Source organism: Hibiscus syriacus, unplaced genomic scaffold (genome assembly GCF_006381635.1).
Source record: "Hibiscus syriacus cultivar Baekdansim isolate YM2019G1 unplaced genomic scaffold, ASM638163v2 tig00110705_pilon, whole genome shotgun sequence".
In the NCBI taxonomy this organism is placed as follows: domain Eukaryota; kingdom Viridiplantae; phylum Streptophyta; class Magnoliopsida; order Malvales; family Malvaceae; genus Hibiscus; species Hibiscus syriacus.
Genome location: NW_024062831.1, coordinates 925,812 through 952,802, shown reverse-complemented (window position 1 = coordinate 952,802; position 26,991 = coordinate 925,812). Strand labels below are relative to the sequence as shown.

At 35.1% G+C, this 26,991-nt stretch overlaps 4 protein-coding genes and 1 long non-coding RNA gene across 7 annotated transcripts; 3 read left to right on the top strand and 2 right to left on the bottom strand.

Moving 5' to 3' along the window:
* The first annotated feature begins 673 nt into the window (after positions 1-673).
* On the top strand, positions 674-2,614 carry LOC120138773 (pentatricopeptide repeat-containing protein At4g38150-like). Its single transcript, XM_039154179.1, has one exon. It carries the CDS (start codon positions 1,028-1,030, stop codon positions 1,865-1,867), a length of 840 nt encoding a protein of 279 aa, XP_039010110.1. The 5' UTR covers positions 674-1,027; the 3' UTR covers positions 1,868-2,614.
* A 452-nt stretch (positions 2,615-3,066) lies between these two features.
* On the top strand, positions 3,067-7,211 carry LOC120138772 (zinc finger CCCH domain-containing protein 1-like). Of its 2 annotated transcripts, none has more exons than XM_039154177.1 (3): positions 3,067-3,396; positions 4,655-5,484; positions 6,859-7,211. In XM_039154177.1, the coding sequence occupies exons 1-3, from the start codon at positions 3,339-3,341 to the stop codon at positions 6,973-6,975; spliced, it is 1,005 nt and encodes a 334-aa protein (XP_039010108.1). In that variant the 5' UTR covers positions 3,067-3,338; the 3' UTR covers positions 6,976-7,211. The 2 variants fall into 2 exon arrangements, with proteins under 2 accessions (XP_039010108.1, XP_039010109.1); XM_039154178.1 differs by lacking the exon at positions 3,067-3,396 and adding an exon at positions 4,189-4,446 and having other exon boundaries at positions 4,630-5,484.
* Positions 7,212-17,284: 10,073 nt separating this feature from the next.
* Positions 17,285-17,684, bottom strand: LOC120138719 (cysteine proteinase inhibitor B-like). The gene is made up of 2 exons (XM_039154136.1): positions 17,497-17,684; positions 17,285-17,460 (listed from the first exon to the last, which is right to left on the bottom strand). Exons 1-2 carry the CDS (start codon positions 17,681-17,683, stop codon positions 17,285-17,287), a joined length of 363 nt encoding a protein of 120 aa, XP_039010067.1. The 5' UTR covers position 17,684.
* Positions 17,685-22,223: 4,539 nt separating this feature from the next.
* LOC120138783 lies at positions 22,224-24,518 on the top strand. Of its 2 annotated transcripts, XR_005517560.1 has the most exons (4): positions 22,224-22,450; positions 22,534-22,621; positions 23,573-23,787; positions 24,406-24,518. It is a non-coding gene; the product is annotated as an uncharacterized LOC120138783 (long non-coding RNA). The 2 variants fall into 2 exon arrangements; XR_005517559.1 differs by lacking the exon at positions 24,406-24,518 and having other exon boundaries at positions 23,573-24,166.
* A 555-nt stretch (positions 24,519-25,073) lies between these two features.
* On the bottom strand, positions 25,074-26,578 carry LOC120138782 (protein WHAT'S THIS FACTOR 9, mitochondrial-like). The gene has a single exon (XM_039154190.1). The coding sequence runs from the start codon at positions 26,449-26,451 to the stop codon at positions 25,171-25,173; it is 1,281 nt and encodes a 426-aa protein (XP_039010121.1). The 5' UTR covers positions 26,452-26,578; the 3' UTR covers positions 25,074-25,170.
* Between the last annotated feature and the right edge of the window lie 413 nt (positions 26,579-26,991).

The following is a 26,991-nucleotide window of genomic DNA, read 5'->3' as shown; positions in this document are numbered from 1 at the left end:
TACCTTAGATCCCAAAACGTCAAATCTCAGAATCCTAAATCTTAAATCTTAAACTTTAAATCTTAACCTCTCATCTTAATATATATATATATATATATATATATTATTTTATTGTGACTTAATAAAATATTTATTTATGTGTTATAAATTTTAATTAAATTTAATTAATTAATTAATTTAAATGGTTATAAATTAAAAAGTAGAATGACATGAGATATTAAGCCTAAATTCAATCCAGCCCACTCCAAAATCTTTTCGCTTCTCTTCTCTCTTCTGCTTCTTTCTTTCTTCCGCGACCGCGACCGCCGTTACTGCCATCTGTTACAGCCGACTACACTTATTTTCCTTTTTCTCTCCGCCGTGCCGCTCCTATATCTCCTTACCAGTGCCGCTATCATGGCCTGCCTATCAATTGGTTTCCTTATCCTTTCCATTAAAAAAGGTTGAGTAGAAATTTAGCTCTTGTGGTGCAACCCCTTGGTTTCTCAATTTCAAATTTAGGTTTACTAGTTTTCAAGTATTGTTTGATATCGCTTTAGGTTTTGGTTGCTTTCGTAGATTTTATACTTTTGATGATTTTTTTCAATTTCGGAATATAGGTTATACGTTTCATTTTTTTCATACGTTGTTATTTTTGCTTGTTAGAGTATTATTAGTTTGTTATGGGTTGTTATTAGCTGGTTATTAGTTTGTTATGTTGGTTACTTGAGCTATATAAGTCATACTTGTATTAGGTTGTATGCAGTGTATTTCTTCAATGTTCAATAAAGACTTCATTCTGGCATCTCTCTATCTTTAAGCTTCCTCCTTCATTTGTTATCTCAGTCCATATCTTTCATCACTCTCAGCTTCCATGGCAGCATTCTCACATGGTATCATTCGTCGATGATCTTGTGACCATCTCTCTTCCGCTTCATTACGATTCAGTTACACGTAGAACCTCATCCCCTACCAAACCCATAGTTGTTTCTTTGAATTGAAGAAGAAAAGAACAGCCTTCGACGGTTCTCGAAACCAATTCAACATCATGGAATCATCACAATCTCGGAGGGTTTTCGTGAAGCTGATGAAGATTTTCGCCATGAAGCCCCATTGCCCCATTTCAAGAGCATCTCCTTCGATGTATCTCTTGCAAACGCGCCTCTTCAGCGATAGTAGACGACCTATTAGAGAAAACGAACCCATCGGTTTTAATGGCAATGAGAACGATGATGAGGTTCCTCAACGTATCCCCAATAGGCCCTTAAGGGATCAAAGGCCTTTCAATATCTCTTCTCGAGAAAACAAAGGAACCAACTTTCAGCACTCCACGACCAGATTTGCTTCCGATTCTATAAAGAAGAGAGAAGATTCTCAATCTGATGTGAATTTCCTGGAAAGGTTCAAGCTTGGGCTTGATAACAAGAGAGAAAAACTGCCCTCAGATTCAGAAGCTATAAATAGGAAAGAGCATGAAGAAAAGGTTTCCCCACCACAGGATGCTGATGAGATTTTCAAGAAAATGAAAGAAAATGGTCTTATCTCGAATGCTGTAGCCATGCTTGATGGTCTATGTAAAGATGGGCTTATCCAAGAAGCAATGAAGCTTTTCGGATTAATGAGGGAAAAGGGTACAATTCCGGAAGTTGTTATATACACAGCTGTTGTTGATGGCTTCTGCAAAGCACACAAACTCGACGATGCAAAGAGAATTTTCAGGAAGATGCTATCCAAAGGTGTGGTTCCCAATGTCTTTAGTTATAGTGTTCTGATTCAAGGATTGTATAAATGTAATCACTTGGATGATGCTATTGTGTTTTGTTTGGAAATGCTTGACGCCGGCCATTCTCTAAATGTCATCACTTTTGTGGGCTTGGTTGAGCATTAAGTTTCTCAAATAGTTGTGGGTATGTTGCTGAGTATTCCAGTAAACATAATTTTGATATTGAATAGTCCACTGCCAAATAAATAAAGAAAGAGCAAATGGACATGGTCAGTTGTTCAAGGAGAGGTAAACACATCGATACTGATCAGAAAAAAAATGGAAAAGAAAGGAAGAATGATTCCAGTACATTTTCAAACAACACATGTACAGTTAGCTGATCATATGTTCAAGGAAAGGAATATGCCAAGTAATTGATCAAGCCAATGCCAGCTTTCAAAAGCTGTGAAAAAAAGTTATAGAAGAAGAAGTAAAGAACTCAATACCAGCACATGTTCAATCTTATTGAAGAAGATCAAGAAGCTGAAAAAGTTGGGTGAATAAATGTTGTGTGGATGGGAAAGAAGAAAGAAGCAGTGAGTTTGTTGTTCGGATACTGTCAAACGATTGGTACACTGATGCAATCACTAGCTGAAAACAAATTTTTTTTTTCTCAAGATGGTTCAGAAGGAAAGAAGAGCGGGGTGAATGTTAGAGTATTATTAGTTTGTTATGGGTTGTTATTAGCTGGTTATTAGTTTGTTATGTTGGTTACTTGAGCTATATAAGTCATACTTGTATTAGGTTGTATGCAGTGTATTTCTTCAATGTTCAATAAAGACTTCATTCTGGCATCTCTCTATCTTTAAGCTTCCTCCTTCATTTGTTATCTCAGTCCATATCTTTCATCACTCTCAGCTTCCATGGCAGCATTCTCACATTGCTTCTTCTTTTTTATTTCTGCGCTGTAAGTTTTATGTTGATAAAGCTCACACTTGCAATCGTTGTTCATGTTATTGAGGTTATAATCTTGAATAGGTTTCGTAACATGTTAAGAAGTGTTATGATCTTTTGAGTAACTTTGATAAGTGAACAACGTATATATGAATTTTAATATATTTTTGGAGAATTGCTAAAATTCCATTTCAATACTAACGCATAAAAACCTCAAAAAAGAAATAACGCATAAAAGGGTTAAGTTTTTGGTATTAAAACAAATCAAAACCTTTTAGTTGAAATTAATGCGTGGAATGATGTTCTTGGTGTTGTGTAGGTTTAAGTTGGACAAAAATCAAATAAGATTTTTTTTGAAAGCTTTGCAAAACGAGTTGGGGTTTTGGGTTTTTCCTTAACTCCATTGTTTAGATCCTCTTGCTTCTCAATTTATAACCAATTCCAATTCGTGTCCAATTGGTTCCTAAATTGAGCATTTAGCCTTTCCATGAAAGAAAACTTTATCATATCTATAGAAATTTGGTTACTGCATCAGTTAGTTTGTCGATCATCTATGATTTTTTTTGCTTTAATTAAGTGTAATATTTTGACTGACTTGTTTAAATCCTTCTTTCAAGTTATTGAAGCAAACATTCTGGGCAAGTTGAAGTTCATCTTGGTTGAGGCACGAAACCTATAAGGCTTTACTCTTTTTTCTGTTAAGATGGCAGATTCAAGTGAGCCCCAGCTTCCCAGAAAAGAACCTCAACAATCTGAACAAGGTAAATTTTGTCCCTTCTTTTATCATGTTTAAAGCTATGAATGGATTTTTACTTATAATTGCAATGCCTATCAAAGTTGTCGTTCCCCATCCTGGGGTTAGTTTACCATATTCTGAATACAATGGTTTCAAAAGATCCCTAAAGCAGATCATCTTGAACCTGATCTTGAGCTATGTTCAAATTTTTGTGTAGCCATAAATTTTCTTTTGTATTCAATGAGATCTGTTCATTCTGTGTATTATACCCCTGTAAATAAACGATCTTACCATAGATCTATTAGCTAACTTGTTGATTTTTCAGTCTGCAATTATAAATATCCATTAGCTAACGAGATATAGCAGATCTTCTTTTGATACTATGGCAATAGTAATATAAATAAATAATGGCCAATTATAAATAAATAATGAAATAAAATAATGGGCAACTATAAATAAATAATGACTAAAATGAATAAATTGTAACTACATATCAGATTCATAAATAAAATAAACATAGAACCAAACAGTGACTAAAAAGCAATGCTATCAAAACCAGTAGCCAATTTTAAATTCATCATAGTAGAATGATAATTAAATTGAAACAAATGCAAATGAGATGTTAAACGAAGAATAAAATAAAAAAAGACCCCTAGTGGCTAAAATATAAAACACGGCAGAGTTGCAGGAACTTAAAGGCAACTTTTCCGCAACTGTAGTGACCGAGATGCTAAAACACGGGTAACCTAGAGGGACCTGGAGATAATTTTTTCCAAAACAAACCATACAAATACCCTATTTTGGCTAAAATTAAAACCCTAGCCACTTTATTCTTCTCCACTCATTCTTCTTCTACCCGCAAAAAAAAAAAAATAAACAACTCTCCCCACCCCTTTCACGCAACCGGCCGAGATCCACCGAAGATCGGTGGTCCTTCTCTCCAACGGCCACCCCAAACCAACCCAACTGCTGAACGGACAATAAACAAGGCTAACCCGAGACCCCTAACACCCTCCCCGAAACCGGCCACTTACCACTCGACGCTAGCTCGGCTCACCGGCGGCCTAGGACTCAGGTAAAACCTCCATTCCCCTCCTATTTTGATTCTAAAAAAGAATGCATGCTTGAAAAAAAAATAAAAACCGAAAAAGAGTTCAGAAAAATGAGGTGAAATACCTCATGGTGCTGCCTTGAGTGATTTTTTTATTTTATTGTTTTTATTATTTTTTCATTATTTGTGAAAAATTGGTTCTTACAGATGGCAGATTCAAGTGATTTTTCAGTCTGCAATTTCTTTAGGAAGCCAACAAAGGGGAAAAATATAAGGAAAAGGACAATAAACGAGGATGAAGATGAGGATTCCGGAAATGGCTCATCTTTGTTGCAAAATCAGAGAAAGACCTCAAAGGCTGACAATAAGTTATACTTCTCAACTGGATCCTCCAAGACTGCTGCTGCTGAATCAAATACAGAACCTGACAAACCAATTTTTCAATTTGAATCTTCGAAGGAAATACAAGTTCAAAATGATAGCAGAGCCACAGCAATATTAGAAACCGAGACGGAGTTCACAAAAGATGCTCGAGCTGTACGTGAGAAAGTTCTTAAAAGAGCAGAGGAGGCTCTGAAGGGGAAAAACACGAGCTCCGGGGGAGAAAAATTGTACACTGGAATGCATGGCTATGTAGATCATAAAGCTGGGTTTCGAAGAGAACAAACTGTTGCCAGTGAGAAAGCTGGTGGCTCACATGGACCTCTTAGGGCTTCTGCCCACATCAGGGTTTCAGCAAGGTTTGATTATCAACCAGACATCTGTAAAGACTACAAAGAAACTGGTTACTGTGGTTACGGTGATTCATGTAAGTTCATGCATGACCGCGGAGATTACAAGTCCGGATGGCAGTTAGAGAAGGATTGGGAAGAAGCGGAGAAAGCAAGGAAAAGAAATCTTGCATTGGGTGGAGATGATGATGACGATGAGGCCGGGGCAGCTCAGAGTGACGACGATGACGAGGATTCATTGCCCTTTGCATGTTTTATTTGCCGGCAGCCATTTGTCGATCCTGTTGTTACTAAATGCAAGCACTACTTCTGTGAGCACTGTGCTTTAAAGGTACCGCCATATTTCCTTCTATGTAGATCTCCTTTTTTTCTTAAATGTCTTATTCTTGTTATGTGGCTCAACTTTTTTAAGGTATAGAATATAGATTTAGGACATAATCACTTTAAATCATTAATTTTTGGTACCTAGTGTCAATTATGGTTTACATTTCTATTCATTGACTAAAAAACCACACCGGACCTTCTGATCAGATAGGTTGAATAGGAACAACAGGCTGTCCAGTTCAACATAGTATATTGTCCCAGCGATAGGGGTGTTCATGGTCAGGGCCGTGGTTAGGTTTTCGGGGGCCCTATTTTCTAGATATATTTTTCTAGATATATTCGATTTCGGGGCAACAATAGTGGCGTTTTTTTGACAAACGCCGCGATAGATCCATCTATAATGGCGTTTTATCAATAAAGCCGCAATAATAGTGGCGTTTTTTTGAAAAACGCTGCAATAGGTCCATCTATAATGGCTTTTATTGGAAAAACGTCACTATATATATACTTTTTTGGGGGCCCTTCGCGGTTGTGCAATTTGCGTCGGGCCAGCCACGGCCCTGTTCATGGTCGGTTACTAAATTTTATTAACCGCAATCTAACTATTAAAAATTGGTTAACTGCTAATGGTTAATCGTTATTAACAGTTTGGTTATAGGTTAACTTGTGGTTAATCTGTTACAATTATTTTCAAACACAGCACAACATAAAAGTTATGAAATTTCATAAAATTTATGATGATAAACATGTATATTTGTAGATGAATTTTATTTTTATAGAAATATATATATGCTAAAGTATATTCAGTTTTTTTCTTTTGCAGATTAAAATCTTAGGTATATATATTCACATTTTTCAGTTTAAAATCAAGTATTTGTTCCATCTATGTTTGATTTAATGTGCTCCTATATAAGATAAACATGATAACTAAAAAATAGGGAGGAACTGTTTTGATTTTATTTTTAATTTTATTCTCTAAAAATATAATTAACTAATTATAATTTATTAGCGGTTATGGTTAACCATTTATCAAAATTCATAACCATAATCGTTAACCGGTATTTTGTGGTTCGATTGACTGAAACAGTTAAACCTTAACAGTTCGATGAATTGACTTGTAAAATGCAACAGTCACACTGGTTAACGGTTTCAATTAACTGTAATGGATTAATATGAGCACCCGTACCAGCGATACACATACAATCGCTTTATCCGGTGAAAAATGATTTTTGTATTTTTTAGTTGAGATTTGTTTTTGATAGTTAGCTGATGAGATTTGAATATATATAATCAATTAATTTTTCGATTTCTAATCTGGTCATGTCAACAGTTTGAAAAATAAACTAACCAAAATGCATCTTTTGTTGTCTGATTTGTTCAGCATCATGCGAAGAATAAGAAGTGTTTTGTATGCAACCAACCCACCCTTGGCATTTTCAATACAGCTCATGAGATACGACGAAGGATGGCTGAAGAGGGTAAACTGAAACCCCATTGATGCTTTGCTCTCTTGAGCATTTTTATTTGTTGTTGAGTACTCAGGCATGGTTGTGTTGGACTTTGAGGGCTTTTTTTGGGTTAAATTTACTTGACTAGTTCTTGTAAGAATCATATCTTCATACTCATTAGTCCAATATGTGCCAATCATATGGTATTAAAGCTACTCAATTTCCTTGTGAGAATTTATCTCATTTGCCGAAACTAGTTTTACAAAATGAAGTTATGTTTTGCACACTTATATCTTTATTCTTAAATTTTGCATCTTCTTTATCAAAAATTTGTTTTGTTTGTAATGCTTGGAATTTAGACTAAATTATACAAATTTCACTTGATAAAAAATGAAAGGCCGGTAATTTTTCTGTCAAAGAAATCGGTTGGTATTGGAATTTTTGAAGGTTGAAATTCTGAATAATTGTCTTTCAAAATTATCAAATAAAGTTTAATCTTTCATAGCGGTATTTTTAATTAAAGTAACTTTTTTATTTATTGATCTATTAATTGTGCTATGTTGAACTGGCAACCAAATGATTCCACTGATGTTCAAACTCTTCTATGCCCTCCAAGTGACCTAACTTGTAACATTCTCCATGTCGGGTGAGTGATTAATTTGCAAAGTTTCAACATTTGGTGATTAAAGTAAAATAATTATATAGTTTAAAAAGTATGGTTAGTAAATATGAGATGGAGGTAAGGACCAAATGGTCATTTGTAAGGAAATTTTAATTAAAATAAAATGTTATGGGGTTATATGAGAACCCACGTGTGACATTAGGTTTCCAGAACCCTCCCATTTCTTCTTCCTTCTTCCTTATTTTCTTCTCTTCCTTCTCTTAACGTGGAGCTTGCAAGTGAAGGTAAGAATCTGAACCTTGGTAGTTTCTTTGATTTTTAAGATTGAAAAATGAAAGTTTGGATGTTATATAAGCTAAAGGAAAGCTTATATGACATTAAAACAACAAGATAAGTGTTTTAGAGATAGATTTGGAAAATGAATTTTTAGATGAAATTTTGATAGGAATGAGTTTTTGAAGTTTGAATAAGATTTTTGACTTGTCAAGAAGCTAACTAAGAAGTATGAGGTGTTAGAATTCAAATTAGAACATATTGGAATTTGGGTTGGATTCTTAAATTCTACATGGAGAATTAGATTTCTAGGTTTTAGAGGTATTTAATGGATAATAATTAGTTAAAGTAAGTGTATGAAAGCTAAGAGTAGTAAAGAGAGTGAAATATGTATGTTTGAGCTGAAATGGGATGATTTTCGAGCTCAAAATAGGATTTCTGAGTTAGGGGAATCGGTACCCATTCAAGGGGAACCGATACCCCCTCAACGGATATGAAATTCCAGAATGCTAGAGGGGAACCGATACCCCAGGGGGGGGGAACCGATTCCCCCATGAGAAAAAAAAAGAGAAGAAAATAAAGAAAGACTAAGCTATTAATTTCTTAAATTAATAAGCTATTAAAGCTTAATTGCAAGACATAGACATCTGATGATCATCTTGAAAATTATGTTTATGTAGATACCGAGCCTACACAAGTTCGGGAACAATCTACCAGTAGGATCGATCGAGGAAAAGGCAAAGAAGTATAGGTGAGTGCATATGCATAGCATGATTATAGAAATATACTCCATTCTAGACTTGTGATAAGTCTAGATTTCATATCTTGGTACATGAGCATAGTCGGTATTATGAGACATGACATGAATTCATATAAAATGCATTATATGACATGACTATGTGGGAAAAGTTATGAGCTATGTGAAAAGGTAAGAATTTACATGTCTACGCGATATAGACTACTTGAAATGTAAAAGCCCATGTTATGTAGATGAGAACTATAGGTATAGTTGGCATGCCAAGGGTAGAGGGTATACGCGGTTCTTTAGGACATATGTATATCCTTTGGAACCTGTGTGAAGTCTTGAAAGACACATACTTGATCCATAGTATATGTATATGATTCTTAAGGAATTCTATGTGGTCCTTATGGACATCATTATATGGCACTACGGTGCAATTCTACGGGGCACTTCGGTGCATTTATACGAGCTGTGGTGACAGCATAGTGCACAACCTCACATTACTCAAATACCTTAGGTTCTCAATATGCTATCATGGGCCAATAAACTTATTAATACAGATTCATAAATGTTACAGTCATACGCTTACAGGTATGGGTATTGATGATGTATACTACATTGATTAAGTACATGTTTGCAATTCATCTCATATGATCATGACATTTTCATTACAATTACCTTATTATTATTGCCTCACTAAGTCGATGACTTAGCGTGTGAGTGTTTCACACGTAGGATCCGAGGAAATAGACGAGACAGGTGAAGCAGCTTGACAGTATTACTCCTGCAATCATCAGATCAGAAGCAACTTAATCAGTAGGTCATTTTGTTATGTAAATGGCAGTTGGCATGTAATTAAAGAGTTAAGTTGTGTATGCTCTGAATATTTTGGTAAACTTATACTACAGTATGTATATTATTGTATTTTCTTAATATAAGTACAAATATTTTACTATTATTTGTTAAGAGTTGTGTTTTAAAGTCAATGTAGTATCTCTGACTCATATCCGGGTCGGGTATGGGTTGGGGGTGTTACATTTAATGGTATCAGAGCTATGGTTTAGCCGATTCTAGGCATAAACCAGAGTCTATAGAGTCTTTAAATGGAATACATGCCAACAAATAGTGAGAACTTCTGATCTGGTATAGTATGAGTATGCTGTTTTGCTAATAGAACAATGTGTTTATTCTTATTAGATGTCCGGACATAATAGCTCCCGAAGTGAAGCGGGAGAAGATAGGCATGCTGAAAGCAGTAATTCACCTGCCCTGGCCAGGCAATGTGAAGAACAGGCATCTCAAGGAGTGCCTGTGCAAGATCAAGATACGTTCTTCAGAACGTTAGACGCTATTCTGACGCGTCTTCAACCTTCTGCTCCACTAACTCAAAGAATTAATGTAGCAAAAGAGTTGAGAAGTTTAGGAGCTCCCGAATTTAAGGGAGAAGCTGAGGAAGGTCCAGTGTCAGCGGATCTTTGGTTGAATGATTTGAAAATCATGTTAGATGGTCTCCACTGTTCCGAAGTGGAGAAATTAGATGGAGCTGTATCTTTATTGAGGGGTCAGGCGAGGATATGGTGGACGAACGTCACCATGAGAATGTCAACCGACCAGTTGACTTGGTCTTTGTTTTTAAAAGAATTTAAAAACAAGTATATTGGAGATCAGTTTATCCGCCAAATGAAGCAGGAATTTATGAATTTGAAGCAGATGAGCCGCTCTGTGTATGAGTACGAATGTGAGTTTAATAAGCTGAGCAGGTTTGCAGCTGAGCTTGTGCCTACTGAAAAAGATGCTTGCGAGTGGTTCGTGGAGGGCTTGCGCCCTAGACTTAAAGAAATGTTGATAGTATTAAACTTGTCCTCGTTCCAGGAGGTGATCAATCGTGCAAAAGCTCTTGAAAGGGCTCAGAATGAAAGATTTGGGGACTCAAGAGTTCAGACATCAAAGAGGACGACTACTTATTCTGGTTCAACACCAACAAAAAGGGGAAGAGACTCGGGATTTCGATAACAAACTAGATCAGAATCAGTTGCATCGTCTGCTAGGGGAGCAAGTCAGGCAAGACCTAGACAGACGCAGTCAGTGGAATCCGGTGCTGGGAGATCTACTCCGGGTCAAGGGAAACAGTGTGAGCACTGTGTGAAAAACCATTATGGGGCTTGTCGTATGGCTGCTGGGACTTGTTTTCGATGCGGAGATGCCGGACATTTTATCCGGGATTGTCCCTTGATTGTTGGTGAGCCGGCACCATCTGGAAGAGCTGGTTCTTTCTCACAAAGAGGACGAGGAAGAGGCAGAGGAAGGAACCCGTCTGAATTCTCTGCTCAACCTGAAGTTCGATCCACTGCTCGAGTATACAACCTAAAGACAAGTGAAGACCGTGATGACCCTGATATTATAGCAGGTACTTTTCAGTTGTATGATAAATTAGTATTGGTACTGATTGATCCGGGTTCTAATTATTCTTATATTACAAGTAAGTTAGTAAAGGAGTTGGGGATTCCCTTAGAAGCTACGAGTAATGAGATTATAGTAACAACTCCGTTAGGCCATAGTGCCATGGTGAATAAAGTCTGTAAGGGGTGTCCCATAAAGGTTCAGGGAATTGAATTCCCTGCTAATCTGATGGAATTACCCTTCGACGAGTTTGAAGTGATTCTGGGAATGGATTGGTTGTTCCGTTATTATGGAGATGTTAGTTGCAGATTGAAAAAGGTAACTCTGAAAAGTCCAGAAGGAACAGAGATAAGTGTGAGCAGTGAAAAGTTTAATCCTTTAGCAAATGTAATATCAGTAATGTCTGCCAAGAAATTATTGCAACAAGGATGTCAGGGTTTTCTTGCAAATGTGATTGATTCAAGAGCTCAAGAGAAAAGGTTAGAGGAAATTCCAATTGTTCGAGAGTTCCCTGATGTTTTTCCTGCTGAATTGCCAGGATTACCTCCGGATAGAGAGGTAGAATTCCAAATTGAAATAATGCCGGGAACAGCTCCGATTGCAATGGCACCTTATCGAATGGCTCCGAAAGAATTGCAAGAGTTAAAGAATCAATTACAAGAATTGCTAGAGAAGGGATTTATCCAACCAAGTGTATCGCCTTGGGGAGCTCCGGTGTTATTTGTTAAAAAGAAGGATGGATCAATGCGCCTTTGCATTGACTATCGACAGCTCAATAAGGTGACCATCAAGAACAAGTATCCTCTTCCGCGCATTGATGATTTGTTTGATCAACTAAAAGGAGCTTCGGTATTTTTGAAGATCGATCTACGTTCGGGTTATCATCAATTGAAGATCCAGGAGAAAGATATTCCGAAGACGGCTTTCAGAACGAGATATGGTCATTATGAATTCATCGTAATGCCATTCGGAGTAACGAATGCACCTGCTGCTTTCATGGATCTTATGAACAGGATTTTTCAGCCCTACTTGGACCAGTTTGTTGTTGTCTTTATTGATGACATACTGGTGTACTCGAAATCCCATGAAGAGCATAGCACACATCTGAGGATCGTCTTGCAAATTTTAAGAGATAAGAAGTTGTATGCCAAATTGTCCAAATGTGAGTTCTGGTTAAAGGAAGTAATTTTCTTGGGGCATGTGATCTCGGCAGTTGGGATTAGAGTAGATCCTCAAAAGGTTAAAGCTATAATGGATTGGGAAGTTCCTAAGAATGTGTCTGAAGTTCGGAGTTTTCTGGGACTTGCCGGTTACTATCGAAGATTCGTTAAGAATTTTTCGATGATTGTGCTGCCTCTAACAAAGCTAATGAGAAAGAATGTACCATTTGTTTGGACTTCTGAATGTCAAGAAAGTTTCGAAGCTTTAAAGAGAATTCTGACGGAAACTCCGATATTGGTTCAACCGGAATCTGGCAAGAATTTTGTAGTATACAGTGACGCATCCCATAACGGGTTGGGGTGTGTATTAATGCAAGAAGTAAAAGTGGTAGCGTACGCATTGAGACAGTTGAAACCACATGAAAGGAATTACCCCACTCATGATCTAGAAATGGCTGCTGTAGTATTCGCTCTCAGGATTTGGCGTCATTATCTTTATGGGGAGCGTTGTTACTTATATACGGATCATAAGAGCCTGAAGTACCTGATGACTCAAAAAGAATTGAATTTGAGGCAACGTAGATGGGTAGAGTTCTTAAAGGATTATGATGTGATAATTGACTATCATCCCGGAAAGGCTAATGTGGTAGCAGATGCTCTGAGTAGAAAGACGTTTGCAGCTTTACGAGCTATGGATGCAAGATTATCTTTAACGGGAGACGGTGGTCTTTGTGCAGAATTAACCCTTAAACCAGCATGGTTGGAACGAATAGGAGAATTGCAATGTAAAGATGAAGTGTGTTTGAAAAGAATTGAGCAAGTAAAGAACAAAGAGATTAAAGACTTTGAGATTAAGTCAGATGGAAATCTATATTGTAAAGGAAGAATTGTAATACCCGACAATGACGACTTGAAGAAGGAGATATTAACAGAGGCTCATTGCAGTCCGTTAACGATGCACCCGGGTGGAACCAAGATGTATATGGATTTGAAGGATCGATTTTGGTGGTCAGGGATGAAGCGAAGCATCACAGAATTTGTGTCTAAGTGTTTGATATGTCAACAAGTCAAAGCCGAGCATCAAGTTCCATCAGGATTATTGCAACCGCTTTTCATTCCTCAATGGAAATGGGAAAATGTTACGATGGATTTTGTTTCGGGGTTACCCTTGACCCCGAACAAAAGAGAATCAATCTGGGTAATTGTTGATCGATTAACTAAGTCTGCGCATTTTCTTCCGGTTAGAACGGATTTCTCTATGGAAAGGTATGCAGAGCTGTATATTAGAGAAGTTATTAGATTGCATGGAGTACCTGTTTCCATAGTCTCTGATCGAGACCCTCGATTCACTTCTAGATTCTGGAAATCTTTGCATGGAGCGTTGGGGACTCGTTTAAACTTTAGTACGGCTTTTCATCCTCAGACTGATGGGCAATCAGAGAGAACTATTCAGATATTGGAAGATATGTTGAGAGCATGCGTAATGGAATTTAAAGGATCATGGGAAAAGTATTTACCGCTGGCAGAGTTCGCTTACAACAATAGTTATCAGTCTAGTATAAAGATGGCCCCCTATGAAGCATTATATGGAAGAAAATGTCGTACTCCATTAAATTGGTATGAACTCAAAGACCGAAGTGTTCTTGGTCCGGATTTAATTCAAGATGTAGAACAGAAAGTTCGAGAAATTCAGTATAACCTCAAAGTGGCCTCTGATCGGCAAAAGTCCTATTCTGATCTTAAAAGGAAAGAAATTGAATTTCAAGTTGGAGATAAAGTGTTTTTAAAAGTGTCTCCATGGAAGAAGGTGTTGAGATTTGGTCGGAAAGGAAAATTGAGTCCTCGGTTTATTGGACCATATGAGATTGTAAAGAGAGTAGGACATGTAGCATATCAGCTAACTTTACCACCTGAGATGGAAAAGATACATGATGTTTTTCACGTTTCAATGCTTCGAAGATATAGATCTGACCCTTCTCATATCGTGACACCAGAAGAGATTGAGGTTCGTCCTGACTTGACTTATGAGGAAGAACCGATTCAAATTTTAGCACATGAAGTTAAGCAATTGAGGAACAAGATTATTCCTTTGGTCAAAGTGTTGTGGAGAAATCACAAAGTAGAAGAAACAACATGGGAGCGTGAAGAAGATATGCGACATCAATACCCTCATTTGTTCGTGCAATGAAAATTCGAGGATGAATTTTCTTAAGGGGGGAGATTTGTAACATCCTCCATGTCGGGTGAGTGATTAATTTGCAAAGTTTCAACATTTGGTGATTAAAGTAGAATAATTATATAGTTTAAAAAGTATGGTTAGTAAATATGAGATGGAGGTAAGGACCAAATGGTCATTTGTAAGGAAATTTTAATTAAAATAAAATGTTATGGGTTATATGAGAACCCACGTGTGACATTAGGTTTCCAGAACCCTCCCATTTCTTCTTCCTTCTTCCTTATTTTCTTCTCTTCCTTCTCTCAACGTGGAGCTTGCAAGTAAAGGTAAGAATCTGAACCTTGGTAGTTTCTTTGATTTTTAAGATTGGAAATGAAAGTTTGGATGTTATATAAGCTAAAGGAAAGCTTATATGACATTAAAACAACAAGATAAGTGTTTTAGAGATAGATTTGGAAAATGAATTTTTAGATGAAATTTTGATAGGAATGAGTTTTTGAAGTTTGAATAAGATTTTTGACTTGTCAAGAAGCTAACTAAGAAGTATGAGGTGTTAGAATTCAAATTAGAACATATTGGAATTTGGGTTGGATTCTTAAATTCTACATGGAGAATTAGATTTCTAGGTTTCAGAGGTATTTAATGGATAATAATTAGTTAAAGTAAGTGTATGAAAGCTAAGAGTAGTAAAGAGAGTGAAATATGTATGTTTGAGCTGAAATGGGATGATTTCCGAGCTCAAAATAGGATTTCTGAGTTAGGGGAATCGGTACCCATTCAAGGGGAACCGATACCCCCTCAACGGATATGAAATTCCAGAATGCTAGAGGGGAACCGATACCCTAGGGGGGGAACCGATTCCCCCATGAGAAAAAAAAAGAGAAGAAAAGAAAGAAAGACTAAGCTATTAATTTCTTAAATTAATAAGCTATTAAAGCTTAATTGCAAGACATAGACATCTGATGATCATCTTGAAAATTATGTTTATGTAGATACCGAGCCTACACAAGTTCGGGAACAATCTACCAGTAGGATCGATCGAGGAAAAGGCAAAGAAGTATAGGTGAGTGCATATGCATAGCATGATTATAGAAATATACTCCATTCTAGACTTGTGATAAGTCTAGATTTCATATCTTGGTACATGAGCATAGTCGGTATTATGAGACATGACATGAATTCATATAAAATGCATTATATGACATGACTATGTGGGAAAAGTTATGAGCTATGTGAAAAGGTAAGAATTTACATGTCTACGCGATATAGACTACTTGAAATGTAAAAGCCCATGTTATGTAGATGAGAACTATAGGTATAGTTGGCATGCCAAGGGTAGAGGGTATACGCGGTTCTTTAGGACATATGTATATCCTTTGGAACCTGTGTGAAGTCTTGAAAGACACATACTTGATCCATAGTATATGTATATGATTCTTAAGGAATTCTATGTGGTCCTTATGGACATCATTATATGGCACTACGGTGCAATTCTACGGGGCACTTCGGTGCAATTCTACGGGGCACTTCGGTGCATTTATACGAGCTGTGGTGACAGCATAGCGCACAACCTCACATTACTCAAATACCTTAGGTTCTCAATATGCTATCATGGGCCAATAAACTTATTAATACAGATTCATAAATGTTACAGTCATACGCTTACAGGTATGGGTATTGATGATGTATACTACATTGATTAAGTACATGTTTGCAATTCATCTCATATGATCATGACATTTTCATTACAATTGCCTTATTATTATTGCCTCACTAAGTCGATGACTTAGCGTGTGAGTGTTTCACACGTAGGATCCGAGGAAATAGACGAGACAGGTGAAGCAGCTTGACAGTATTACTCCTGCAATCATCAGATCAGAAGCAACTTAATCAGTAGGTCATTTTGTTATGTAAATGGCAGTTGGCATGTAATTAAAGAGTTAAGTTGTGTATGCTCTGAATATTTTGGTAAACTTATACTACAGTATGTATATTATTGTATTTTCTTAAATAAGTACAAATATTTTACTATTATTTGTTAAGAGTTGTGTTTTAAAGTCAATGTAGTATCTCTGACTCATATCCGGGTCGGATATGGGTTGGGGTATTACATAACTGATCCGAGTGGCAGAGAGAACCAACTCGATAATTTTGAAAGAACATGCCATGAACATATTCGGCAATTCCCTTGGTTTGAATCAATATCTGTTAGAATTGTTTGAGGACGCCTACCTCTAATAAAAGAAGAAAATCATAAATAGATGATAAAGTAATTTATCCTCACAAACCTGTAAAGCCCAAGCAAAAGAATTCCAACTTTCATCTTGCAGTAAAACGCATCCGGCTTTCCATGATTATCTATACGGAACCATACTCCAAGAAGCAATCCATATGTGATGGAACGGTATGTGGTGCCGAAGGTAACCACGTTTAACTTTTTTTTATTAATATTTAATATTTTAGATTAAAATATTAAGAAACTCCAAATTTTATAATTTTACTAAAACAGTCGTAATCTTTTTACTCTTAAAACGTTATTTATAAGTTTTAAGTAAATATTGATGCTTAAATTTTTTTAATTTTGATCCTTGAGTTTCAAGTTAATTGATACTGAAAAAGAATTACGCATTAAGATGTACCGTTGCTCAAATTCGAAATATCTTTCTTTCCCTAATTAAGGTCCCTTAATTCTAAATGTTGAATTGTGAAGAAATAGGATAAAATGGACTGTAACAAAATTTGTTTTACAAATGGGTTGATCATCATCCAGCTTTACTTGGTTAACAAATAGATTTGAAGATGAACAAATCCAAATCCAAATCCAAACCCTAACCGTCCACTTCACCTTAATTTGCAATCATTTTCCACATCGTTTATGTTTTTATTTCTTTATTCATCAAGATTACACGTTCAAGCAAAAAATCACAGGATAAAAGTTACAGACTCAACAACACACAAGGCGCCGTTTTTAGAAACCCTAAATCACTCACCGAGTGGAAGGCGAAAAGTGGAGCAGTTCCTTGGACTGAAGCCATGGTTTCACCACCACCACCGATTCAAACGTCTTTCTAAGCTTATTCTCCGTCGCTTCGATCTTCAGATAGTATTTGATCCCTGAAACCACCTGTGTTTCCGCCTCTATCACCTCTGAAAACACCAGCTCCACCGATCTTCCCTCGCTATCGTCAAATCGCCGCCGCTGGATGCGGTGGTTCCGGTTGTATTCTTCCACCGCGAACCTCCCCATCTTTTGCACCTGCTTGTTGGTCTTCACGTCGGTTACCTCCGTTCTCCCTCCTACCATCCTTCCGTAACCTTCAACGGCCACGAAAGACAATGCCATTGCGAACGACAATGAGAGAATTATCAGCTCAGTTTTCGACATTGCAGCTTCACTTCTTCTTCTGATTTATATATATATAGGGAAGAGTTTTAGCTAAGGAGGTGAAATGGAAGGCTTTAAAAGCCCTCTAAGCAGCCATTATCATCAATGGAAGTTAGTGAAAAAGCAGGCAGGTGGAGCATGAACGTGGTGCCGAGTAAATTGAGAGAGAATACAAAAGACAACCAGGGAAAACGACATGACAAAACCCTGAGTGTTTCATTTCAGACCCAACCAATTCTAAGTGTTTAAAGAAGTGTTGCAGTGTGGTGGTTTTTCTTAGGAAAGAGACGATAAAACTTAAGTGTTGATTCTTATCGTCTCGGGGGTTGATGGATGATGTTGTTGGTGGGTGGCGAAGCAGTATAACGACACCTGGTTTTAGTTTCGACAAGTGCCGTTTTACCATCCCTTGCCTGCCAAGCATTGGAATGTATTCATTTTATGTTATTAAATATTATCCGATCCAAAATTGACTCAAGTGATAAGTAATTTTATATGGTTTAAATATATTTTGAGTTTGAGATTTTGTGTATATAAAAAGTTTTCATTAAGACTCATCTAATAAAATTAGGTGTGTAACACGAATCAATCTAGATCAATTAGAACAAAGTCTTGAAGAATTAAGAGGGTAACCAAAATTTATATATAATCCAAAAATTTAATATAGAAAATCTAGATTAGTGCACAAACCAAATGACTTAATTGATTAAGAGATTATTGTCATCCATTGAGGTATCGAGTTGGAGCATCGCGTAGTGATATGACCATTTGTTGTCAAATTATTAAAAATATTTAAATAAATATTATCTTGTATTCTCTGTAGAATTATTAAAAATTATGATTAGATCCAAAAAAATTAATATTTTATTTTTTAAATATCTAAATGTTTAAACCTAAACATAAAATTTAATTTTTAAAATAATTACACATAAATTTTATATTTTTTAAATTTATGCAACATACTCTATATTCTATTCTATTCTATTATATATATATATATATTTAGTTATTTACACGTAATAAATAATTAAATATCTTAATTTTTATTGAGTTAGAGTTTTAGTGTAGTAATGGATTACTTATTTATTAGATTAAAAATTATCTAAATTTTGATAACTCAACTTTTATTGAATTTTCTAATAATACAAAATTAGAATTTAGACTTTTTATATCTGATCATTGAATTTTTTTCGAATATTTAATTTAAATTATTTAAAAATAAAAAAATCAATTAAATCAACTCATAGGGAATGTTTAAGGAACGATAACTTAATTTAAAGTTAAGGAAAACCGAAAATATTAAAAAAACTTTGAATTATTTTTATATGAATTTAGGTATCAATGATATAGCTCGAACCCTCACCTTTTTTTCTGAACAATATTTATTTAAGAGAAGGGTAAAAGAATTTTGTTCCTAACAAATATTGAACCTGCAATTTAAAGAAAAAATATATATTAACTGAGAGTTTTTAACCATTTTCTTTAGAGATTATTGACACAACCTGCACTACATTGCATCCCCCATGGCTTTCAAGAAACCACTATGAATCTTTCCGATGTGGGGGAATTCGAACCAAGACAAATCCACGTCCGAGCACTAATCTTCGGTGTTAAACGGTTGTGTCCCTCTGAACCAGTAACTTTTAAATCCCAAGAACTCCAAGTGCAAGCACACAGATGTAGCAAACAATTTATGTAAGTTTAATGATATTCAAGTAATCTAATTCTAAGATATATATACCTTCCACTGACCTTCTATTAGAGTTTGGTTATAAGCAGCATTATTGTAAACTTGTTTACAAGCCATAATCGAAAGTGCAGGATAAAAAATTGGATTTCCATGTTTAATATTACTGGTTGACTCCATTCTCGTGCCTGTAAATCCGATAAAAGAGAGATATGTTACAGTCTTCCGGTCCGGAATCACTACCTTCACTGCTCCAAACACCACGACACCGATTAAGATCAAACTAAATAGATGACTGATATTAACTTCTTATTTTGTTTTTCAGTGAATATCTCCTAATTTTTTATTGTTAACATCAGCCATCTATTTTCACTTGTCAAATTGTCTTGAATACTTAAGATGCAGGAAATTAAGTCTCTATCGTTATCCTCATCATTGCCAATTTATCATCGACATGAATATCATAAGCAGAAACTTTTCCAACAATGTAAAAATTACTATAAGAAGACGATAAAAGAAACTTTCCTCTCTTCTGAAAGAGTATAGGATGAATATTCTCTTCTTCAAATTACTGGAAAACATGAATTTAACAATATCAAAGAAAGAGGCTTCTTTAGCGTTTACAATCAAATAATGTGTACAAAAGCCATTGTTGATTTTTGGTTTATGCTTCGGTAATCTGGTTTGGCCCCAAATTTATAGGAATAAATATAGTAAACTTAATACAAATAGTAAGTGACCAAAACGAAAAAAAATTAAATTTAGTGATGATTTTAAAAAATAAATAATTGGATGACCAAAATTGAGACCTGAGAACAATTTAATGACTAAATATATAATTTATCCTTGACTTAGTGTTACGCTCCCCCTCAACAAACCCACTCCTCTCAATACCGAGTTCAATGTCTCCTTGAATTTCTTCTCTCTTACTCATTTTTGGGACAATTTAAAACATAGATTTAAACAATGATCTATTATTGTAATAGTGTCCGTTATATAGCGGTAACGGTACTATCTAATACTATTATTGCATGATCACGATATCCATAAACATCGCAATAGCGTCCGCAATTGCAATAAACGCAACGGAATAAAAACACGATCATAACCGTAATTTAAATCATCGACTAACATCAAATGTTCATCAGAAACATTCAATGTTTATAATACTTCAATCAATTGAATCCTAAGAAAATTTGAATCGAACAAGTCAACTTCAAAAACAAGACTTCAAAAATAAGATAAAGGAAAATATATTTAGAAGCTACCATTCACAGAAAAGAAAAACAATGATGATGAAGGAAAAACTATAGCTGACAATAACGATGACAATGAGCGAACATAGACGGTAAAAGAGATAGAAATAATAATAAAAAAACTATATTAGATATCATTGTATTTTATATGTTAATTCATATATATCATTAAACTTTTAATTTTATCAATTAAATACTGAATAAAATAAACAGAAAAAGTTCATTCGTATATGATATAATTTACCCTAATGAAACTAGATTAACAAAGTATTAATTTAGAATATTAAAGATTATTTTATTTAAAAATAAATATCAAATTAAAATAAAATGTAAAAATATAAATTAAATATATTATTATGTATTTTATTAATTATTATATTGAATTTATAATAAAAATATTAATTTATTATTTTTAATCAATTAATTATTTTACAATTTTTTATGTGATCTTAGTGATAATAAAGTGTTGTTCTTTTTAAATCTCATATTTAAACATGTACGGTACATCTATAAAGTATATATACATTATCAATGATTAAAAAAATCTTCTAAATAATGCTTCATTACTTTCTTTTAGAAGTCGCTAATTTTATTAAAAATAGAAAATATCAAAATTATAATAAATGTTTACAATCACAATCGTACACTAAACATATAATAAATATATTTTCCTAAACAATAACTAGCCACTTAAAATCAAATAAAGATTATACAATGAAAATGTTAAAAACCTAACTAAATAAATTCAAACAAAAGGTAGATACACGAACATATATGACCTCATAGGTAAACAGACCACAAAAGGGGATGAAGCTATTGAAAGACCACCAACAAACTGAAAATCATAATCGAGCGACGTGAAAATATTATCCACAAATGCAAATCGCGTATCTAAATCCAATCCGAGGTTCTAAAGCAATGAAGATCAACCTGTTAACAAATAAATGTTATCATGATCAGTTGTGACGATGTCAAAAATAATATTGAAAAAGATGATAAACAAAAACAACGATTAAACGATTGAAAACGTGTCATAAAGATCGAGAAAAATGTGTCATAAAAATAGAAGGAGAAGTGCCATAACAACAAAATTTCTTTTAGAATTAATCATTTGTATTCGATTTATTAACCGACTAATCCAGATTGGGTACTGCAGAAGCAAAAGAGACCCTTCCAACCCAACTTGCTTCATTCATAAACGTTGAAGTACGAACCCCTAATCTTACTTAAGGAATTTAATATCTCATACCATTGTATCAATTAATTGTTGGTATAAAGACAAAATTATTAAAAAAATTCAAAAAAAACAAGATAGTCTATAATAAAGTAAAAAATAAATAAATAAATAAAAAATTGATGACCAATACCAAAACTAATATCATTGCCAATCACAAAAATAAAAAACTAACGATGATTAATGAAAAAGAAAAAACTAAAAATAAACCCTACTATTCTAAATTTACTATTACCTTAAATTTACAATTTAAACAACTTAAAATTAGTTGTATTTTTTTTCAAAAAAAAAAATGAAGTTCTTGCTATTAGAATAAGACTATTTGTATATTTTTATCCGTTATTATCCTTCGAGGATCGCCTTGGAATAAACTCCGATTTAGCGGGGAAGGAGGGCCGCCGCCTAGCTTTCGAGGAAGCTACCGAGCTAGGGTTTCAAATTGATGGTGAACTTGCAAATGATTAGAGGTGTAGTTTATCTTAAATCACTCTGCTGCAAATGCTAACTGGAAGAGAAAGTTTGTGCAGATTGATGGGCAAACGCCGTTGTTTCTTGCCAGCTTTCAATCTATTCTCTCTTCGCCAATCCAGGTAATCCACCTTTCGCTTCCTTTGATTTGCTTGTTTATCTTATGGAAAGCTACAATTGAAGTTGATTTTACATTTCTTCGAAGTTCTTCGAATCTATTGTCTGATTGAAATGGAAGTTTGGCTGAAACTGAATGTTCCAAAGGCAAGGCTGAAATATCAGGCTCCGATCAGGTAACCTGCCCTTTTGTGGGAACAAAGTTCGAGATGTTCTCTTGTTTTTAGTACTATTGATTAGTTATGTATATTGCTATTGAGTCTCCGACCCTTTTTCGGACATTTACTGTGATATGGAGATATATTGGTGTAACCTTCGTAGTTTCTTCATGTATCAGAGTCCATCTGATCTATATTCAGATAATGGTGTAGTTATGGCCTTCATACTTCCATTTTTGTGCATGTATCAGAATCTGACATACATGATGACATATATTTGAATATGGATTAGAGGATATCAGACGCCTATAATTTTAGATTATATTAATGGATGTGATATGAGATATGCGTTTCTTACTTGATGGTCATTTGTATTTTGTTATGATTACTAAGAAGTTGAGGTTTTTAATTTCATACTCTGCTTCTTTCCTCTCATACGATGTTTAACAATTCAATATAATGTCTTATTTTGTACTGCTACGTGGTGTCGTGGTGTAGTTGATTATCACGTCAGTCTAACACACTAAAGGTTTCATTTTTAGTTTTTATTGTCTTTTCTTTCCACTGAAATGAGAACTGGGAAAATAAAACTAATGTTGTCGGGGTTCAAACCCAGGTCACCTGCGTGACGAGTAGGAATACTCACCAATATACTGCAACAACTTTGTTATTAATAGATTTATTATTCGCTCTTAGACATATTAGTTAATGGTATCGAACCCAGGTTACTCGCGTGACAGGCGGGAATACTCACCATTATACTACGACGACTTTGTAGTTAATAGACTTATTATTCGCTCTTAAGACATTAGTATTTGAATAGAGTTGTTTAGTGATTATGATTTCAAGTTGTCTATTTTCTGGAATTCAAATTTTCAATTCTTTTTCGTGTCAAAGATTGATTTTAATGAACTTTTTATTCATGTGATGCTTGTATTTGTTTTATATTTATGTATATTATTTTTGTAGTCCTTGTAGAAAAAGAGAGGGTGTTCATGTTTTGAACTTGTTACTTCACCTGGAGTCAGAGCAATTACACAACGAAAGCATGTACGTTTCTTGCACTCATTACACATATAGGAGAAGGCATTAGACCAGAAACTACAACTCACAAAGGAAAAATGAGCCTGAAGTAAGCTTGAGAGGTTCTTGACATCGATGATGCCAAACATGCTTCACCCTAGGTAACATGGCACAAACTTTATGAAGAAAAAAATTACGCTCCAGACAATAGTAAAATGAATCCGAAAGCGGTAACATGCACCCATCACAACTTTTATCATGCTCCATAATCATGTCACTTAACATTAGGTTATGCTTATGCTTGATGTGTTTTACTTCTATAGCATCCCCAGCATTGTTCCTCTGAAAAACACAAGTGATGGACTCAACAGATTTATCTAGCAACTTCAAACTTCCGCTAGATTTCTCATCTTCGTTTTCGAGTGAAACTACAAAATATGAACTTTCATACTTCGTCACACAATTCACATGGAATATAATCTTGCAATCCAAACACGAGTAATTACCGAGCTCTTCATTGACCTTACAACGACAAATTATGCAATCCCAACTTTTAAAGTCTTCTTCTGCTTCAAGGAAATAGTTGTGAAAAATTAGATGATTGTGCCACTTGCTTTTGATGACCCGTGGCAATGAAATGCATTTATTATGGACTATAATGTTGCATGTATGACATATATAGCCAACATAATTTCCTTCTTAACCACATGCATCACAATAATAAGGGGCTTGTCTTCGAATCATAGTGAACTGATGTCGACGACTTCTATCTTCAACAGCAACAGGTAGTGATGGACTAAGCGACGAACAGCCAATGTGAATAAAGAACTTACAAAGTGAACAACCATAAGCAAATCTTTTTGGGGGTTATTTTGCAACGGCATATCTTGCAAGGAGGATATTTACAATTATAATGTAGAAAAAGAGGATGTCAGCGGTGAAACTATGATTGATTTTGAAGCGTAGCTCGGCACATTTTTTATGTAAATTAAACCCACCAAAGTACGGATACTTTGCTAATAGTTCCCAGCATCCAAAGCACTTGTTAACATCTTCAAGTTTTTTACCATCAATTTCAGTGAAATCGATGGATCTTCAACAAGAACATGTTCAAGCTCTTTCAAATTCTTTTCAGCAATATTAAATGTAAATAGAGCACATTTAATATGAAAGTCAAATTCGCAAGAACAATGATAAAGGAACTTCGTACCAGCTTTGATGCAAAAATCGCAAATATAACACCCCGATGGATAAGGTGATGTTTCCAAAAGAACCAGATGATCGCAATGAAAAGGATGATTAATCTGGTAAGGTGCCAAGTTGATGATGAAAATGTTTAATCATACGTTAAAACAATATAAAAATCAATTGAAACAGGGAAATATTATAAAATTCAAAATATGAACCATGATTGAATTATTGTAAGAGTACCAACTGTGTTTTGCAAAATGTCCTTTTAAGAAGAGAGGCTGGACTCTAACTTAAAAATAACAACCTTGTTCTCCTCCCTGGTTGTCTCATCTCCGACCGATGTTCCGGTTAATTTAGGAAGGGTGATGAATTGAGTCATCAGAATCGTATTCGGAAAATAAATTATAATCTGACTCCACTTCAGAATCAAAACCATCTCCACCGCCGATATGACCGCAAACAATCTTTGATGGGTCTGTGCGACATACATCAGCAGTTTTCTTGTATAAGCCCCTGCTTCGATCCAAAAATCCTTTTCGCACCATGCTTGCAAATCTTTCCCTAACATCAACAAGGGGGTGTCTCTGAATAAGTCGTTGACAGTCATAAGCTTCCCTAAGAACAACAGTTTGAGTATCTGACATCTTGGAAATATAAAAGATGCCAGGATGGCGCTCAAACACCTTAGTGAACTTCTGAGGTAGTGACAATGGTTTCCGTAGATTACTCACATTCTGACGCAGTGTTTTCTTTTGTATGGTAAGGTGAAGAAGCTCATGAAACACACCCACAATTCTCTTCTCCGACACATCGGTACGCGGATCCAAGTGAGAGGCATCAGCATAAGGTGAAGTATATGGTAGTGTCTGCCATTCTCTTAACCATTCCATGCACTTTCTCTTCAGTCCAAAACCCCTAGTGAACCGTATGGGAAAGGCTAAACAGCTATTTTTCAAATCATCTTCTGTTTGCAGGGCAACATTCTTCTCTAATTGAGAGATAGCAAGGGTATAATCCCATGATAAAAGCTTCAAACCAATGCGACCATCAGGAAGGTGAAACAAAGAAAACAGATCAGCATAATTCGGGATCAAGCTATCGCAGTAATCATAAGGCAATCCTAAATCCCATTTCAGTTGGTCAATAGTCTGTAAAGGAAGGGTCCTATCCTTGGTAAGCATCAGCAGTTTGCGAAGCCTGTTAATCAAATCCATCGCACTGTCTCGGATGATACCAAGTTCTTCATAGTGAAGATTTAAGGCTTCAAGGGTCAATTCGAAGCAAGGAACACGAGTGCCAGCACTGTCAAACACATAAGATTCATGAAAAATTGTGGGATATCTCCTGATAAATGTGGATAGCTTAAGATCATGGGGCAAGCCCAATTGACCACGTTGTCGGGAAAGATGGTAAATGGGAAGACAACCATTTGGAGCAGTGGAAAGGACGGAGACAAGATTGCAGGCAGCTCTCAAGTCTCTTTCACCAGCAATAACAGCATCCAAGGCTTTATCTTTAACCCATTTGAACTTAACATTAACTAAACTGAAACTCTGCTGGTAATTAAATCCCTTCCTCAACCCACATGAAAAGCCAAAGACTTTACCTTTTCCACACAAAAACCAGAAACTCATTTCTTTATAAAAAAAATTACAGGCTCCCAAGTTCACCAATTACTGAACTATAAAATAAGTAAATAAGGGGGGGAATAGAAAAAGAAAGAAGGGTAATCCATAGAGGCAATTTATCGAACACCTTAAGTGCAGAACTGTTGGAACCTGAAAATGTCTCACACCTTATCGAAGCTGAGCTGAATTCGAACAAGGACTCACTACAACTCTGGTTCGACTAACTTGTCAAGCAAATCCATTTTCAAAAATTTCAACGAGTCTACAATTCTATGCAGATTACCGAACTACATAGACCGGTTGCGTTTTTACATCAACGACTTATATAAAATAGGCAAATTAACTTATTTAGTTATCCAATTATTATCATGTTATTACTTTAGAGTTTAGTCATTGTATTTTTATAATAATATTTTTAAAAATTTAATTATTAAATTTTATTTAACTTTAATAAAAATAATAACACGATTTTATTCCAAGTAACAAAATATCCTCAAATCAACTAAAACAAAACCCCTTGTAAAAAGCATCGAACAAAGTAGTACA